This window comes from Vipera berus (genome assembly GCF_964194415.1).
Source record: "Vipera berus genome assembly, chromosome: 5".
Classification (NCBI taxonomy): domain Eukaryota; kingdom Metazoa; phylum Chordata; class Lepidosauria; order Squamata; family Viperidae; genus Vipera; species Vipera berus.
Window position 1 is genome coordinate 24779741 of NC_138207.1, and position 18400 is coordinate 24798140.

Here is an 18400-nt window from a genome sequence, read left to right on the forward strand (position 1 = left end):
AATTAATGTATTTTAATAGAATGATGTGCTTTGCTGGACATGGGCTCCATATGAGTGAGCAATGTCCAGCAAAGACTGCAATCAATTGGACACCACCAGAGGATTGGAGAAAAAGAGGAAAGCCAAAGAAAACTTGGCACCAAACATATTAGGAAGACCCAAAAAAATATCAACCTTAAATAAAAGGATGTGGAGACTATAGATGTGGATTGAGACTGGTGGAGTATGCTAGTAACTCTCAGGGTTCCGACCAATATAACCAAATAAATCAGAACACTGAGGCAGGAAAGTTCCTCAAAGAACATGCTTATTGGAGACATAATATCAACACGTTCAAAAGTGAAACCAGATCTAAATTTTCCCTCCAAGAAACAAAATACGGTAATACAATATAACAATTTCCACCCCTCTATTCTACTACCCAATAGAACGCTTGGTGGGCTTTCTGACTTAATGATCCTCCTCCTCTCCTTTGGCATGGGAATGACCTTGGTTCCCACAAGAGTTGCTCATGTTTACACTATCAGGAATACCATCTTCCCCCTCCCCTTCTTGTGGCAACCTAGAATGAAAAAAATGGCTGCAGCCAGGTTCATTGTAGAGTTGACATAACCCAATGTGCTTAGCACACGATGATGTTATTGTTGTTATTATTAATAATAATAATAATGATGCACATCTGAATTTGTCATTTAAAGCTGTTCCTTAAATTAAAATAAATTTCTTGTTAATGTATTCTTGCTAAAAAATTCTAAAATACACTGCATTTCATATTAATAATCTAGGTGCACACATAACACAAAAACATTACAACTTTGGGGTGTGCAAGATTAATTTGTGACTTTTATGGTTGAATAATTTTCTGAATGCAAAGGGAAATTACTTGGTATAAGTACAAGCTACATTATTCCTCTATAGAATTATTGAACATTATTTTGCTTTTTAGCTGTTCTTCGGTTTGTAACTTTGCTTATTGTCATTCTTCTTGCTGATTTAAATAATAATAACCTGAAGAAATGGAAATTAATTAATAAACAATCCTCTATTCAGAAATAGAAGTGAGGCCTATATAGCATTTAGGTAAACATTTTAAAAATGGTTATAAAAGTTCATTGCTAGATAATAAAAAAAATTACAACTAATTTTTGTGGGAGAGGTTTTTTTTTTAAAGCAAAGGTTATGATCCAACAGACAATTATTGGAAACACTGCTGGACTGAAATGAAAAAGCTTTCGTTAATTTGTTGGTTCAATTGACAATGATTCTTTAATTGTTCCATGTTTGTATATTTATTAATACTTTTTTCCAGTCATTTAGTATGTCATGATAATAACCCAATATATGTATATTTGTATCTACAAATAAATCCCTTGTACTAAATCTAATATGGACTATTTCAGCTTGGCAGTTGCTTTGCAACTTGTCAAGGTATTATTTTTGTTCAATAAATCTAATGTCAAGTTTTTAGGTTCTCATACAAGAAATCTAAAGCAGGGGCAAGAGACTCTAACTACAAGTCCCATCATCATTGATTTTAATCATGTTGACTAAAGCTGATTTTATTTTGCCAACATCTAAGTGGGTGTAGGTCTCCCACACCTAAAGTACGCCACATACTCAAAACGATGACTACAGCTTTCTCAACTTTCTGAATTTATATTCTGTATGAATAAAATCCATGTTTGCCTCAAGACATCTAGTTAGCAAAATTCCAGCAGATGGTTCTCATTTCATCATCTAAATTCAAATTCAACATTTACTGTGAATGTCTAAGCTGTGATATAATATCACTGTAATCTAATGCAATAGTTTACCCCCTCCTTAAAATGCATAGTTACAAAATAAGAAAGATGGGATGTGTACTTTAGATATTTATGAACATGTCTCAAGCAGCTTTTGTGTTTCTAAAAATGTCTCAAGCAGATAATCGATCCATTTGTTGAAGTTGAAATTATTGGGTTACCAGCTGATTGTTGCAAAGACCAGACCAGAGTTGTAGATGATAATGGTAAGAGATACACCTTGTAGATTTTCAGCAAGAGTATGTTAGCATGTGGCTAAAGATATAGAAAATAATTTACAAATTTGAATTTGTGGCTGCTAATACATTTTTGCTTTTTTCCAGTTTGACTAAGAGCGTGATTAAAAACTCAAAATTATACAAGCCAGTTAATATCTTGTTGCCAAGCATTACGAAGCTAAAAATATAGAGATGTATTTTGGGGCAGAATACCCAATTCAAAATGATTTCATTAGTTTCCTAAATGATGTGCTTATTGTCAGGTGCAAAGAATCAGGACCACACCTTTGGTTCTAGTTAAGCTGATTTATTGCATGCCTATACACAAGAATCTAAGCAACTAACTATCAGCACTAAATTGGCTCTATTTAAAAATTAAGGGATTCAAGGGGAGCTGGACTTGTAGGAACATAATGACTCCAGGCTGATTCCTCTTTTGATTCCACCCCCACACTCTGCCTCATCTTTTCCTACATTTATGTAACCATATACAACATGTGGCCTCTGTGGTCATGAGATAAATCTGTAGGCCACTAGTTGAGATTTCAATAATGCTAATTACCCAGTAATGGAGGGAATCCCTACAGAGAAGCTTTGAGTTCCCAGGTTATATGTTGCCTTTAAATACATGAATTTTATAAAGTAATATTAAAGTTAGTAGGCCCAATATATTGTTGGCAGAAATGAAATAAATGATAGTAATTTGAATGCAAAAACTACTATTGTTTTCTGCCCTTAGGAGGAGGGGTACCTTTAAGTCATGGTAACTACCTGAACTAGTCCCTAGTCCTTGTCAGTTTTCTTAGCAAAATGTTTACAAGTGGTTTGCTGTTGTCTTCTTCCTAAGGCTGAAAGAGAATTACTGGTCCAAAGTCATCCAGCTGGCTTGTGCCTAAGGTAGATTCAGAACCCCAGTTTTCTAGCCTGGTGTCATAAAACCACGAGCTCGTTTATGCTTATATAGTAGCCTAAAATTAATTAGAATTTCATATTATAGCCAAACGTTCTGATTAAGTGGTTTGGTTTAGATCAGGAAGCTTCTTTATTTTTCTTATTTTTCAGTTAAAGCTTTGGATATATTTTGGTTTATCATCTTCATTAAAGCAGCATTATACTATTCTATGTGTCTGTTGTATGTGTCTGTTGACTAATACTGAACAATAAAATGTGGTATTTGGTTGAGATTCCAAAAAGCCCTTTATAAAAGTGATTAAACTGTTGTTGTGGTTGTTGTTAGTTGCAAAGTCATGTCCAACCCATCGCGACCCTATGTACAACGTTCCTCCAGGCCTTCCTGTCCTCTACCATCTTCTAGAGTCCATTTAAGCTCACGCCTACTGCTCCAGTGACTCCATCCAGCCACCTCATTCTCTGTCGTCCCCTTCTTCTATTGCCCTCAATTTTTCCCAGCATGAGGCTCTTCTCCAGTGAGTCCTTCCTTCTTATTAGGTGGCCAAAGTATTTGAGTTTTAGCTTCAGGATCTGGCCTTCTAAAGAGCAGTCAGGGTTGATCTCCTCTAGGACTGACCGGTTTGATCGCCTTACAGTCCAAGGGACTCGCAGGAGTCTTCTCCAGCATCATAGTTCAAAGGCTTCAATTCTTTGGCGCTCAGCCTTTTTTATGGTCCAGCTTTCACTGCCATACATTGCAACTGGGAAGACCATAGCCTTGACTATACACACTTTTGTTGACAGGGTGATGTCTCTGCTTTTTAGTGTGCTGTCTAGATTTGCCATGGCTTTCCTCCCGAGGAGCAAGTGTCTTTTAATTTCTTGGCTACAGTCCCCATCTGCAGTGATCTTGGAGCCCAGGAAAATAAAATCTGTCACTACCTCCATTTCTTCCCCATCTATTTGCCAGGAATTGAGAGGGCCGGATGCCATGATCTTGGTTTTCTTAATGTTTAGTTTCAACCCAAGTTTTGCACTCTCCTTCTTCACTCGCAACAAGAGGCTCTTTAGTTCCTCTTCACTTTCTGCCATTAGAGTGGTATCATCTGCATATCTTAGGTTGTTGATATTTCTTCCGGCAATATTAATTCCAACTTTTGATTCATCTAGCCCTGCCTTTCTCATCATGTGGTCTGCATATAAGTTAAATAGGCAGGGCGACAGTATACAGCCTTGCAGGACTCCTTTCCCAATTTTGAACCAATCAGTGGTTCCGTGTCCAGTTCTCACTGTTGCTTCTTGGCCCGCATATTGGTTTCTCAAGAGACAAATAAGATGGCCTGGTACACCCATCTCTTTAAGGACTTGCCACAGTTTGTTATGATCCACACAATCAAAGGCTTTAGCATAGTCAATGAAGCAAAAGTAGATGTTTTTCTGGAACTCTAGCTTTCTCCATGATCCAGCGTATGTTGGCAATTTGATCTCTAGTTCCTCTGCCTCTTCGAAATCCTGCCTGTACTTCTGGTAGTTCTCGATCCACATACTGCTGACTTAAACTGTAAGTCTCTGCTAATCATGCTACCAAAGAAGACCATGGATATTAATTGGTCCAACCTATTCCTCATATCAACAGTAGAATATCATCCATGACAATACGTTCCTTATGTAGATCATTGAGGGAGGAATTACTATCAACCAGAGTCATTTATGTAATTATCATTAAAATTGTAATATTAAAATAAGATAAGATAAAGACTACATGATGATGATAATGAAGAAGTTTCTTCAGAAGCTTAGCCGAAATGTTTTTCATGTTTAAATAAACATAACTTGCTTCATATTTAAAATGAGAGCCCTTGAAAGGATTCTGTAACTGAGACAGAATCTGACTAATTTGAACAGATAAGATCAATGCAACTGACTAAATCACAGTCAATTGCAAAAGAAATGCATATTCTATAGGGAAGGACAAGTATTAAAACAACATTTTGTCCTTAAGAATTACGAATATAACTTTTGTTACCTTTTGTTATAAGAGCTACAAAATGAAGTCATATTCTGTAACATTTTGATTAGGTAATAAAGTGTTCCGAAGTATGATCTACAATCTGGAAACCCTAAGAAAAATACTATTTTTCAAAAGGTTATTGATATTTCATTCCCTAGAGCCTTGCTGTTATATCCCTACTCTTATTTTTAAGTTTCTCACCAAAAACTGTGTTGACAAAATTCGGCCATTTTGCTTCTCAATTTTGTTGTCATGATCTCTTAGCACATTGTGTTCTGTAAATGAGGGCTAAGGTCTACCAAAGGTTGGCCAGTCTTGTTTTAAAATGGAAGGTTTAGAACATAATGGAAAAAAATATCTCAAACAGAGCTGGAAGGGACCTTGGAGGTCTTCTAGTCCAACCCCCTTCTCAAGCAGAAGAACCTATACTATTTCAGATAGGTGGTTGCCCAGTCTTTTCTTAAAAACTTCCAGTGATGAAGCACCTACAACTTGTGAAGGCAAGTTTTTCCATTGGTTAATTGTCCTCCTCACTGTTAGGAAATTTCTCCTTAAGTCCAAGTTGCTTCTCTCCTTGATTAGTTTCCCTTCATTGTTTCTTGTCTTGCCTTCTGGTGCTTTGGAAAATAATTTGAACCCCTCTTCTTTGTGGCAGCTCCTGAAATACTGGAATACTGCTAGTCCTTCTTTTCTCTAGACCAGCCAAACCCAATTCCTGTCATACCCAATTCTGGGAGGGAAGAGGGAGTATTTAAATATTAGTTCTCCAAGCAGGAGACAGTTCTCAGAGAAAAGACACTGGATAAAAATGGCATTTCAGTTAGGGTATGGAATGGCCTTATTTCCCAGCTTAGCTCCCTCTTCTTTGCCATGTGTTCTGGGATTGGGAGCTCCAGAGATTCTCACTTGAAAGTTTCAGGTTCTAGATATTTTGATCTTGATGGATTAGGTTGTAGCTTAGACCTAACAATAATGTGGGAGCTTGGATGCTATTAGGCAAATGGATGGAACAGTTGATTAGTCAGTCAAAATTCAGCCAGTAGGGTTAATGGAGATGCTGAGATAATGCATTTGGCTTGCCATTCCTTTTTGGTATTGGAAACAAAGCATGAATGTTTTAGGTTATATACATAGCCAAGGACCGTGTTTAAGATTTTATAAATGTTAATATGAAATTATGATATACAATTATATATAAATTAATTTAAAATAAAATAAGCTTGCTTCTATATAAATGCATTTACAAGTGATTTGAATTAAAATAACCCAAAGCAGGAATATTTTTATTGTATGTCATAAGGTTTTATCTATTTGTACACAACCAGTTCTTCATTAAATAATTTTCCTCTTCAATTTGGCATGTAGATCATTTGTAAATTGATCTGTAAATCAGAAATAATACATATTCTTTCTTATTAATGGTACCGGGCTATTTGCTACTATATATTTTGCTCCTCATAGGATTCAACCCTGTTTGGGAAGAAACCCTGATTTTCACTATCCACATGCCTGAAATAGCAATGGTTCGATTTCTAGTCTGGGATCATGACCCCATTGGCCGAGATTTTGTGGGGCAAAGAACTGTGGCTTTTAGCAGCTTGATGCCTGGTAAGTCTGTTGGCTTTTCTCTATTTTCTTTAGCTGCTTCACTAGCAGGTGAAACAAATATCTTTTCACAGTCTGGGGTCTGGGAAACTCCAGTTGTGTTCCTCATCTCTCTTAAGGACTTGATAGGAAAAAAGTTACGTAGAGCAAACAAAAAAAAATCACTACCCTTCCTGAGATGGAAAACTAAACCTAAGAAGGACAGAGGTTGTGTGTTGATTGGTGTGAAGATAGTTTTCACTGATATAGTGCAGTATTTTACAGCCACTTAAGATTGGGATTAAGAGCCTTGGTGGAGCAGTGGGCTAATGCCTCCTTAAGTAACACCAGCTGCCTGCAATTAGTGCAGGTTCGCATCCCACCAGGCTCAAGGTTGACTCAGCCTTTCATCCTTCCAAGGTAGGTAAAATGAGGACCCAGATTGTTGGGGGCAATTAAGCTGACTTTGTAATAATGCCGCTTGGGATGTGTGTGAAAAGCCCTAATAAGCAGGCATATACATAGAATGAAGGCTACTGCTAAGCTTGTAAGCCGCCCTGAGTCTTCGGAGAAGGGCAGGATATAAATGAAAATTAAAAAAAATTGCATATCTATTGATAATATTTATTAGTCAAGTCCACTCATTGGATAAATGTTGCACAGTATTAATAAAAATAATCTTAATTGTTCTTTCTCTTCTGATTTGTAAAATCAGCACAGAAATCTTTCCAACTAGAATTCCTATTTCTAGTTATACAGTTTAGTTCAGACTATTGTGGTGTACTGATTAGGCACCAAACTAGACACTGAAGCTCATTAGATGATTTTGGGCTATCATTCTCCAGTCAATCTACCTTGCAGGTTTGTTGTGAAGGAAAAATAAGAAAAAACTCCATGTTTGCGGCCTTGTGCTCCCATACAAAAGGTGGGGTATAACTCTTAACAAATAAAATAAATATTTAAGCTTAACCTCTATATTTTGCATTTATGCCCTTGCCTTGCACTATTAGAGATGCTGTCTGGTGTTCCTGGGGGTTGTAGAGTAACATTTAGAAGATAGCAGATACCACTTTACAGAAATAATCTTCATCAAATTGCAGGTTTTAAAACATTCATCCTTCCATTTTCTGCAACAAGTTGAAAATGAACAAGTATAGAACAAGTAGTTCTGTGCTGTATTTGGATTTGGAGAATTTAGTCTCATTAATCCAGATTGAGCTAATCAGAATTAAAAAATGGCTGAAACTCCTGATTGCTAACCTACTTTAAAGGATACTTTTCCATATGTATAGTAGTTTGTTAAAAAAAAACCACTTTCACACTCCTCACACATGCAGGTTGAGTCTGAAGTTTTTCTTAGTTCATTTGTTTCAATCATCTAATCATCCTTTTTGTCCTTTATTAGTTTGTCATAGCTGGATTCCTATACCATGCTACATATAAAATATGCTCTGGTCATATAACGTGATGCTGAAACCAAGAAATCATATTATGATTTCATTTGATGCACTAGCTTTATTCCATATGCAAAGATAGCGACTGAGCTCCCATAACACCCCTGAACCCAAAACTACCCAACCCTTCATGAATGAAGGCAAATATACGTCCCCAGGATAATGTTGCAGGATCCAATCTGGATCGGTCATCGGGACCAGAGATTTTGTCTTCCAATCTTTCGGACTCATGTGGGAGCTCATTTTCTCTCCAGCAGAATGTGTACCCAACCTTGTAATCTAGTCTGGCATCTCATGTGAACTATTCCACATATAACATTGCTGTCATGGTTCTGACAGATGAATCTCTTCAAAAGAACTTTGAGGCATTGTTTTCCTTAAAGAATCTTTTATTTGAGAAACAAAGTATTGGCACTACATAGTTGAAGCCAAAAACTGAATTCCCCTCCCCTGGCACAAAGCAGCAAAGCCCATGTCCCTCCTCCAAATAATAGTCATAAATCACATTCCCCAATTAACTTGAAGCGCAGGCTTTCTCCCCATCTCTCCTGTCTGCCAAATTTCTATCAACTCTGGACTTAATAACCTTGGGTTCCCATGGCTGAGTTGTTATTGTTATGACTAGCTGGACTCTCCACATCCCCCAGCATCAATGAACTTTAAAAGCAATAGAGAAAAGATGGCTACATTTCCATCTGTTGTCAAAGCAAGAACATCCAATTTTAGCAGCGTTGACAATTGCAGGATAGAATTTTAATTATGAAACATAACGTTTAATGTTGTTGATGATGTTCACGTTCACCAGGTTATCGTCATGTTTACTTAGAAGGGCTGACTGAAGCGTCAATTTTTGTTCATATAACCATCAATGAAATTTATGGAAAGGTAAGAGATAAGTATTCATTCTACACACTGAACAGTTAAGATTTACATTAGCATTCTTCAGCCTTCTGGTTTTCAAGTGCAAATGTCTGAAGCATGTTCAAATCTTGACTGAGTTTCTTATACTTAAGATACAATTCACCAGTGCCGTATCTCCAGACATACTGGCACTCCCAATATTTCTGGAGGGCATCAGACTTAAGTTTCAAAGCCATGAATTGTGATTTATGCTTATAATGGAAGTAAAGTGACATTATTTGCATTTTAATAGATGCTAGCTTACCTTAGATATGAAATAATTTATTATTTTGCTGCTGGGCAAATTACTGTGGCCAAATATTTATAAGAACATTTCTTTCCTACCTACCTACTTTTTCTTATCACATCCATGTCTTTATTTAAAAAGTTAAACTGATCCCTGCCCCATTTTGGGATTAATATGCAAAATTAGGGGCAGCCTCATTGGGGTGATTTAGCACACATTTCTAATTGAACTGCAAAAATACTTCTTCGTTGGTATTTGTTTCTTTTCAAGATAATTGCTTTGTGCTTAGTTTGAATCAATTTTAAAGCAAAGCTGTTGCTTCCTCTTATGTTTATGAATTTGGAAAATTTTAAAACTTAGTTTAAGTTTTAAAATGGCAAATAATTTATTTTTTGCAAACTGCTTTTTCTTATTTTCTGTTAAGAAAGAATATTTTAGTTGCTTAGGGGCCATAGCACAATAGACAGGCTCATCTCATGTCATGCAGATAGTCCTCTGTTCAATTTTTGGCATTTCTAAGTGAGCTACAAAAAACTCCCCAATCTAAAACACTGGCCAGTTGAGGGCATTAGTTTGCAAATAAGGAATTGAAATGACTTTGATATTTTCTGTGTCCCCAGCAACAATATTTAAGGTACTTGAGTTGCTATCATTGCAAAGCAGTTGCAAGCAGTTGCATTTATGAAAGACAGTATAAATTATTGACTCTCTTTGCTGACTATAAGTAAAGGTAAAGGTTCCCCCTACACATGTGTGCTAGTCGTTTCCGACTCTAGGGGCCGGTGCTCATCTCCGTTTCAAAGCCGAAGAGCCAGCGCTTGTCCGAGGACGTCTCTGTGACTATATTCAGCTATAATTCTGAACTCTGATTTATTGTTAATGATGACAGCTAGGTAAATTCAGACTCAGATTTACTTAGGCTGTAAATCACAGTGAACTTCAGGATTGTATGTCACATTTTCTTTGGTGCAGCCACAAGAAGATTGAATCTTTTGGTTTATTATTTATTAAATGGATTCAGCTGATCCTAACTGTGGTTCAGTAAGGGTTACAATTGTATCTGAATTCAACTTATGATTTGGGAATAATAAACTTTTTCCATTTAGCTTCATCATTTTAATGTCTAAATATACAGTTTTAATTGTTCCAAGCAACTTTATTTTTTGTGATTCAAGAGAGAAGAACCAGAGATTGTCTAGTCTGCTGTGGCAATAATGGTGCCACATTTCAGTCAATTTCAGTTTCATAAACCTACAAAAAATACTTTCCAGCATTGCAATGTGCAAAGGAGGCCCTCTCCAATTTGATAAAATCAGATTTTGCACAGTACATTTTCTAGGATGCACTCATTAATCCATTTTACATCAAAAGGACTCCTTGCTTCATTGAACAGCCTAGCTCAATGAATTATCTTAGTGCTGATGTTCGTAATCATTGTCTTCCTTTTCCTTGTTTCTCCCCTGTCTCCTTAAAAATCGGAGAGAGTTCTTGGTTTCTTATTTGGAGGAGCTTCTCTTCCTTTTGCTTGCTGCACCTCCCTGTATTATTTCTCTGTGAAACTAGAGCTCTGATTCTTGACTTGGGTCATTATTAAAAGAAGTATAAAACAGATGGGTATTTCAAGCTTGAGGAAATGTTAAGAAATCTTCTCCCCTGAAGTTTCTCATTCTCTGTTTTTTTAGAATGCTCTGAGTACAGAGATTAGCCAGACAACTTTTGCGGGCCTTTGAAGTGCTACCCATTAGCTATTAACAGCCATCCTGAGGATTGCTAGGGATGTAGCTGCTTTGCAAAGGCATCTCTGACTTGGTCCTTCATGGGTTGTCATTTTTTTTTCTGGCCATAATTTACAGATGTGTAAGAGAAAGAGAGCTATGAACACTTGACATATGTTGCTTTAAAGGAAATTTTCTCCAGGAAGTAGAAATCTTAACAGGTAGGCTGTACAGGTAGTCCTCGGCTTACGACCACAATTGAGCCCAAAATTTATGTTGCTAAGTCAGACATTTGTTAAGTGAGTTTTGCCCCATTTTATGACTTTTGTTGCCGTAGTTGTTAAGTGAATCATTGCAGTTTTTAAGTTGGTTGTTAAGTGAATGCGGCTTCCCCTTTGACTCTGCTTATCCGAAGGTTGCAGAAGGGGATCACATGATCCTGGGACTCTGCAACCGTCACCTGAAGGAAGCAGTGGAATGTCAAAAGTAGCCCTGCCATTTATCTGCAATAATAATTTACTATAAGCTGCATATTTTCTTGTGATCCAGATAAAGAAATTGAGTTCGACATTTCTGCTTTTTTTTTTTTTGCCTTTCAGTGGAGTCCTTTAATCCTCAATCCCAGTTATACTATTATGCATTTTCTAGGAGCCACAAAGGTAGCTTTCATTTAGCATGCAATTTTGCACTGGCTAGGTGCCTTTCCCCCCCTCCCCTTTTGGAGGCTTTTTGAGTTGCATGATCTCTTACTGCCATAGTGCTTTATTTCTCATCAAGCATTTCAAAGTTTGTGCTGCTGCTTTGAAGGTCCCATGTGATAAAATATATGCTTTTGAGCCAGGCTAACTTCTCATCCAAGGTAATGTCTTGCAAGCTTGTCATGTGCAATTAGGAAGTGTCTTGTAAAACCTCTTTTGCTTCAAGGCAGGCTGCCTCCTTTTTTTTTCCTTCCCTAATACGTGCATGAGCTCATGGTGAGCTTCACCTGTTTTGATCAGCTAAATATGGATTTGCTTCATTTGACAGCTTTCCTTGATTTGCTTGCGATTTTCCTATCAGTCACTGCTTAGGTAATGTGTGCAAATACAGCAATTTAGAAGTCCCTTTATGTAAAACAGGCCATTTCACCCCAAAAATCTGTAAATCTTTTCTCCTCTCCCATTTTCTCTTTTTTCCCCAGAACAAGCAACTAATAGGACTCCGAGGGCTTTTTAATAAGAACTCCAAACATAATTCAGTGGAAAACAACACTCATTATATTCGAAAAAGATCCCTCGGGGACCGAATCCTTCGACGCACAGCCAGTGCTCCAGCAAAGGGCAGAAAGAAAAGCAAAATTGGCTTTCAAGAGACCACTGACCTCAAGGAAAGTGTATCTGAGACGTTGGACTTGAAAGACAAGGAAGGAGGTTTCAGGAAAACAAGCAGAAGTTTACAATTGCGTCCCATCTCCATGCCAGTGGAAAAATATCTCCTGGCAGGATTGCCACCACCAGACCAGGATGCTAGCAGAGTTGTTGAAGTGGCCAAAAGTGAAAGTACATCTGGTGAGTTCCAACTATGAGGCTTTCAGGATAATAATTTGGAGACATTTTGACTTTTTGTTCAAGTCAGTTCTATGCATGTTGCTTGGAAATTAGTCTAGTAGAACGTACGGACATAGACATGTAATCACCATACCTAATTGGACACCTAACATACTATTTCCTTTTGAAACAAGACACATGATGCAGAGCCCAGAAAAAATGATGAGCAGTGAGCAAAATCAATTAAATTCAAGATAGAAATGGAAATCTTACTAAATTTAATTCAAAACAACTTTGTTTATTGTATCTCTTTCCTACTTTTCTACCCTTGCAAACCATCTTTGTTTCTTCTATATCAGTTCATTGCTTTTTGTTCTGTAAACGTTTTACCTCTCTCTTTTTGAAAGTCTCATTAACTCCGTGGAACACTACAATCTTGGTCTTCTCCTTTTTACTACTCACTCTTTCATATATTTCTTTTGAAATATGATCCTCATTCATTCTCCTCCTTATGACCAAATCACCTAATTGCACTTCTTTTATATTAGTCCCACACTTTTCTAATCAATCCACACTCATTCATTACCTATTCATTCTTGAATCCATCTCTTCTTGTTTTACCAACTTAAATATGCCATTACTGTTGCATTCAACTTGTTTTTATATCTCTCCTGACATATCTAACTCTCAATTCTATGTAAAATAATGGACGGAAGAATGCTTCTATTCAGAGCCATTGTTACTTTTCTTTTTACAACAGACCACATACCATGCATTAACCACTCCCATCCATTATCTTTTTACCAGTATTTGCATGTCTTAAAATGTTTCCCTTTCCCCATCTTTACTAAACACTCTCCCAAAGTATATAAATTAATCTACTTGCTTTATTTTTTCTCCTTCATGTACTTAAACAACTTCCAATTGTTATTCCATTTTATGTATCAACTGTAGCTTGGTTGATCTACATTAACTTTCAGACCCATATTTCCTGCTCTATTATATAGTCTAGCTAAAATTCACTCCACATCATTAAAAGTGTCAACCAATAACATATGCATTTGCAATTTGCACAACCCCCCCTCTGTTTTTACCACCGGGACTAGGTTTTTCATGCACTGAGCTCAGACTTTCAATAGAAGAAGTAGCTTGGGTAACTGCAAGTATTCAGTATAGATTAATCCATCAATACTTTAAATAGCCAAGGAACATCATAAATTCTTGTCGTATTCTCTGCTCAGTATTGAACCAGTCTTTCCTTTTCACACACGTTTTAGTGTCCTTCATACATTGCACCTATTACAATAAATTTCCCACTCCATATTAATGCCAAGTGTTTGGTAATTCACAGTGACTATAAAGAGTAGTCTAGCATATATTTTAATTCATATAATAGGTAAAGTGAAAACCAAATATTTGTATATTATTAACAATACAGAAATCTTGCTGATGCATGGAGTGCAAGTTTGGGGTGTATAATTCAAGAGTTCTGATAAATATGCCTCTTGTTTGCAGATGTTGTTTTAACAGAGCTATTTTATTCTGTCTTTGTCTGTCATGCTCCTTTATAGTACAAATCTGAATAGGAATACATCTGAAGGTAATTCCACATGTCTAGATTATGATACCTCATTGACTTTCTTTATACAAATATTACATCATGATTGCAGTGATGTAATAAAGCATTGAAGAAAAACTTCAGTGAAATGCCTCCCACTATATATTTTTCCATTTCTTCACATCACATGGATAATTTATAGTAAATACACACTCACATGATTAATTTCTTTTCCACAACTGTGACTGATTTTACATTCTCCATTTCTCTGTGGATAAACTAATCATAAGCAAGTAAGATAATATTTATAACTAACTTTTTGTTTTTCTTTTCTATTTGAATTGATTTAGCAGAAAGCAGAAACAACAAAAGTGAGGACTGTACAAATATGAAGAAAACCATCACCTCTTCTGAGAACAATTCATCTTTTACAGAGTTTTCATACCTGCTTAAGAAAGATGTACCCAAGTCTGTTAAAAGTGATACATATTGTCCAGATGAAAAAGGAGAAAACCTAAACTTTGCAATTGGGATAGCTGAAGCCTATTTCTCCACCGAGTATTGGAAAAGTAATCTTCCCAATGAATTTGTTCATGTAAAGGAAGACCTTGAAAGAAAAAAACATGACAAAAGCTGCATGGATCCAAAGACATTGGAGATAACTGCATTTTGTAAAGAAAAGAGGAAAATAGCAGGAAATTCTTTTCCTCCAGCAGACGAAAAAGCTAATAGGGAACCCCACCCAATTTTAAATACAACAATAACTAATGCGTCATCAGCTCAATCATCACCTCCTATTTGTTATGATGTGTGTGACTTAAATTATACACTAGCTATACCAGATAGTGACATTTCTCATCTGATTAATGAGGTCTCTCTAGCTGAAGAGATAGATAGGGATAATTCTATCTCAAAGCTGATAGAACAAGTTGATGTCACAAGTGACCAAACAGACTTAACTCTTGTTTCAAGTCCCTCCAATATTAATAAAGAAAACAATAATTTAAGGTCCATACATCTACCATGTACAACATTGAATGAACAAAGCATCATTTTGGATGATAAGTTCTTAAACTTAAAACCAGCTGGTTCAGCTTGTTCAACTGGTTCAAGAGCAGAAAATACCATGATATCCACCCCTAAAACGGCAGGGTGTTCTCTGTACACAATTATCCACGAGGCCTCTCTTTCTCCAGTTTCTCAGCCGGCATTAACGGATACATCTGTTTGCAAAGATATGGTCAAGGATGCAAAAGATAGTTGTGTAAATGAGGGTGGCAAACACATTTCCTGTGTTTCACCTGTCACCATGCAGAAAGCAAATCCTAAAAGAAAATGTGGAACAAACTGGGAATTTCTCAGCAATAGCAACTCCTATACTTCTGACATACAGAATACAATAGTTGTTCCAGTCACTTGTGCAAATTCTACAGGCAGTAGTCTAATGGAAATTGATGGGGAGTTACAAGACCTCTTGATAACTGCTTTTGAATATAAGATAGAAGATATAAGCCAAGTTGCTTCTCCTTTGAAACTTAAGCAAAGTCAGGATACACTATATTATAACAAAACTATAGGTGAACCCCTAAAGAGCATGGACTTTCACAGTGAAAATCTAGCTGAAGATCTAAAGTTTAACAATGATAAGAATCAGTATTTTCCATACCCACGCCAGCAGAGGTTTGAACTCTTGTACAATAAATGTTTGCAAACTTCAGATGTACAAAATGAATTGTTAAACGTTCCTCAAACAACCAGCATAAATGCTGCTCTTAAGCCCCAAAATACTCTGCCTTCACCCTTTCCTGGAGCTCAAAAGCAACAGAGCCCTTGCAAATCAAAAAGTCTTGGTGACTTAACCTCAGAAGATATTTCATGCAATTTTGAGAGCAAGTACAAATACATTAGTAGAGGTTTTATTACTTCTGGTATGAGAGACAACATGGTGGCCACTCTGAAGGCCAAGAAACCATCGACTACAGACATTCTGACCGAACAACTGCGAAAACTTGTGTCTTTTGATCAAGAAGAGAGTTGCCAGTCATTTTGTTCTAAACAAAATGATGACTGCCCAAAAATGCTGGTCAGAAAACTGTCATCCAGAAGTCAGAGTAGAGTGAGAAATATTGCTAGCCGTGCCAAGGAACGACAAGAGGCCAATAAACAAAAACTTTCTAATGTTAGCAGTAATGTAACAAGCATAGTCCTTCGAAATAAACCCCCATTACCACCTCATATCATCAATAGGCACTCTACTGGATCTTATATAGCAAGCTATCTAGATAACTTCAACACAGAAGACCTAGAACGCAGAGGGGTCCCAGAAGGTGCCTGCTCATCTTTGCATTTGGGGTACAGTGACCGGTTTTGTACAGATGACTCTCTTTTAGAGACCAAGCCAAATGAAGATGACAAACCAGAAATCTATTTTCTCCTAAGACTATAAATTGTAAAAATATATATCTTCATTGTTTACAAGCTTTCTCGCTGAATGTAGAATTATCAGTAAGCAGTGCTTCCATTAGCCTTTAAATAACTCAGATTTTTTGTTTTGTTTTGCTGCGGCTTGAATCATGTAATTAATTAGTGTGTCCATTCTGGTAAATGTTTATGTAAATAGATGTGGCAAAATGTCATGTATTTGTTTTCCTTTTTGAGAATTTCTATACATTTGTTGCTTTCTACATGAAGTGATTTCTCCTTGTCCAATCTTTGCAAACCATATACAACAGAATTTGGTACAGCTATGAAATGCTATGTTTGCTACATTGTTGAACTTCTACAGATTTTTAGAGTAATTATCATCCATAATATAATTTTCTTCCTGAAGAATTACATTTTTTTTAATTTAATGCCTTTTCCAGATTAAACAAAATGTAAGATATCCTATATTTAACTTTCATAACTTCTATATTTATTAGATAATAAATTTCCTATACTGAGGGGAACAAAGCATTCTTTCATAAACTGCAGAAACGTTCATTTTTACAAGTTTTGTAGTGTTTATTAGTTTGTCGGATTATGCATCCCACTTTTTATTCTGTTGCTCCTGCTTTGTTTATTTCAGCTAGACTCCCAAGAAATCCAGTACTTCCCTTATTGTTTTCAGCAATACAGTTGTGATTTAGTGTTATTAAGAAGTTACGTGAATTGTTTTCTGTATCATCATTTCATTGTAGATATTTGATTGTTTTGACACCGCTATGTTGGAGCACAGTAAATAGTGGGCATTGTCCCAAAGAATATCCTCTGGAGTGATGTAAAGATTTGTGCTTCTTTCATTGGCTGTTTAAATTAAGTGGTGCTGTGATGTCAAATTGCTTGTGAGTTCAATTGTTTTCTATTGCTGATAATGAGATAAGAAGAAGATCCAGCAAAACAGTTGACAAAGCTGCTTTGCAAAGTCTTGTTATGCAAGCAAAGCACCTCTGCTCAAAGCCCTCTAGCACAGAGGTCCCCAACCTTTTGGGCACCAAGGGCTGGTTACGTGGAGAGAGGTTTTTCCACGGATCGGAGTGGGTGTGGTTTTGTATACTGCCTGCAACTCGTGGATGGGGCTTCACTTCTTTGTGCAGACTGGTTGTTGGCATGCCACGGATCGGTACCAGTTCACGGACCAGGGGTTGGGGACCCCGGCTCTAGCAGATTCATATAGTTACTTTGAAGACAGGCTTCAGCTGTCTGTATAGGGCAATCTGAATTGAAGTGTTTTCACTGCTACCTTTGTATCTTCAAACAACTGGATAATGAGCATTCCAGAGGATGTGGCTGCTTTACTCTATCTTTAGGTAAAAAAAATAGCTTATTCATGTTAATACTCTTCGCACAGCTTTATTAAAGGTTAGTGGGTTTTTAGAAGTATCTCTTTGTTCTTAAAGGACATGTTTATAATTTACACTTATATAAAGGTATGGCTACAATTATGTGACCCACAGAAACCCACCACTACAATTTTTGTTTAAAATTTCATGCTAGTGAAATAATCTGTTCAGAAGTCAGTGCAGACGTAATACTACTTAATTTCCTAGTGATGGCATGCTACAATTTCTTCCTACATTATTCTTACCCTTAACCATGATATAATGTTCCAACTGAGATAGCTGTGTTTAACGTGAAGCAGAATTAGCCAATTGCTGAAACTGGAAGTTGATAACAAATTCTAGTTTCCTAGTTCCTGATTTCTAGAATGTGGGGAAGGGTCTGTAAGAACAAATGTTATGTCTTCCCAAACTTCTCTGTGAACTGTTTCTATTTCCTTCAAGCTTTTGACTTAAAGGTGAGGTTGAAGAAATCTTGCTTTTAATGTTTTATTTTCTGTATTTGGCTATGAATGTCCTTAAAGTGCAGTAACAAAGTGATATGCAATAGCAGTATAACTTCACACATAGAAACAAAAAAGCTTTATCTTGCTGTGAATTTGAGACAAGGGCTTTTGCTAGTTAATGCTAAGGGTGAAAGGAGAGTCCTAGTGAAATCACCTCAATATTATGTAGC

The 18400-nt window shown here is 36.6% G+C and overlaps 1 protein-coding gene across 1 annotated transcript in view; it reads left to right on the forward strand.

Moving 5' to 3' along the window:
* Positions 1–16352, forward strand: part of PLCH1 (phospholipase C eta 1) — a gene marked incomplete at its 3' end in the record, with an annotated part of 129471 nt that extends 113119 nt beyond the window's left edge. Inside the window, exons 19-24 of the mRNA XM_081329596.1 lie at positions 1924–2008; positions 6384–6530; positions 8766–8845; positions 11422–11481; positions 12003–12369; positions 14257–16352. Coding sequence (XP_081185722.1) covers positions 1924–2008; positions 6384–6530; positions 8766–8845; positions 11422–11481; positions 12003–12369; positions 14257–16352 — 2835 coding nt within the window. The remainder of the gene's footprint in view (positions 1–1923; positions 2009–6383; positions 6531–8765; positions 8846–11421; positions 11482–12002; positions 12370–14256) is intronic.
* Positions 16353–18400: the final 2048 nt, after the last annotated feature.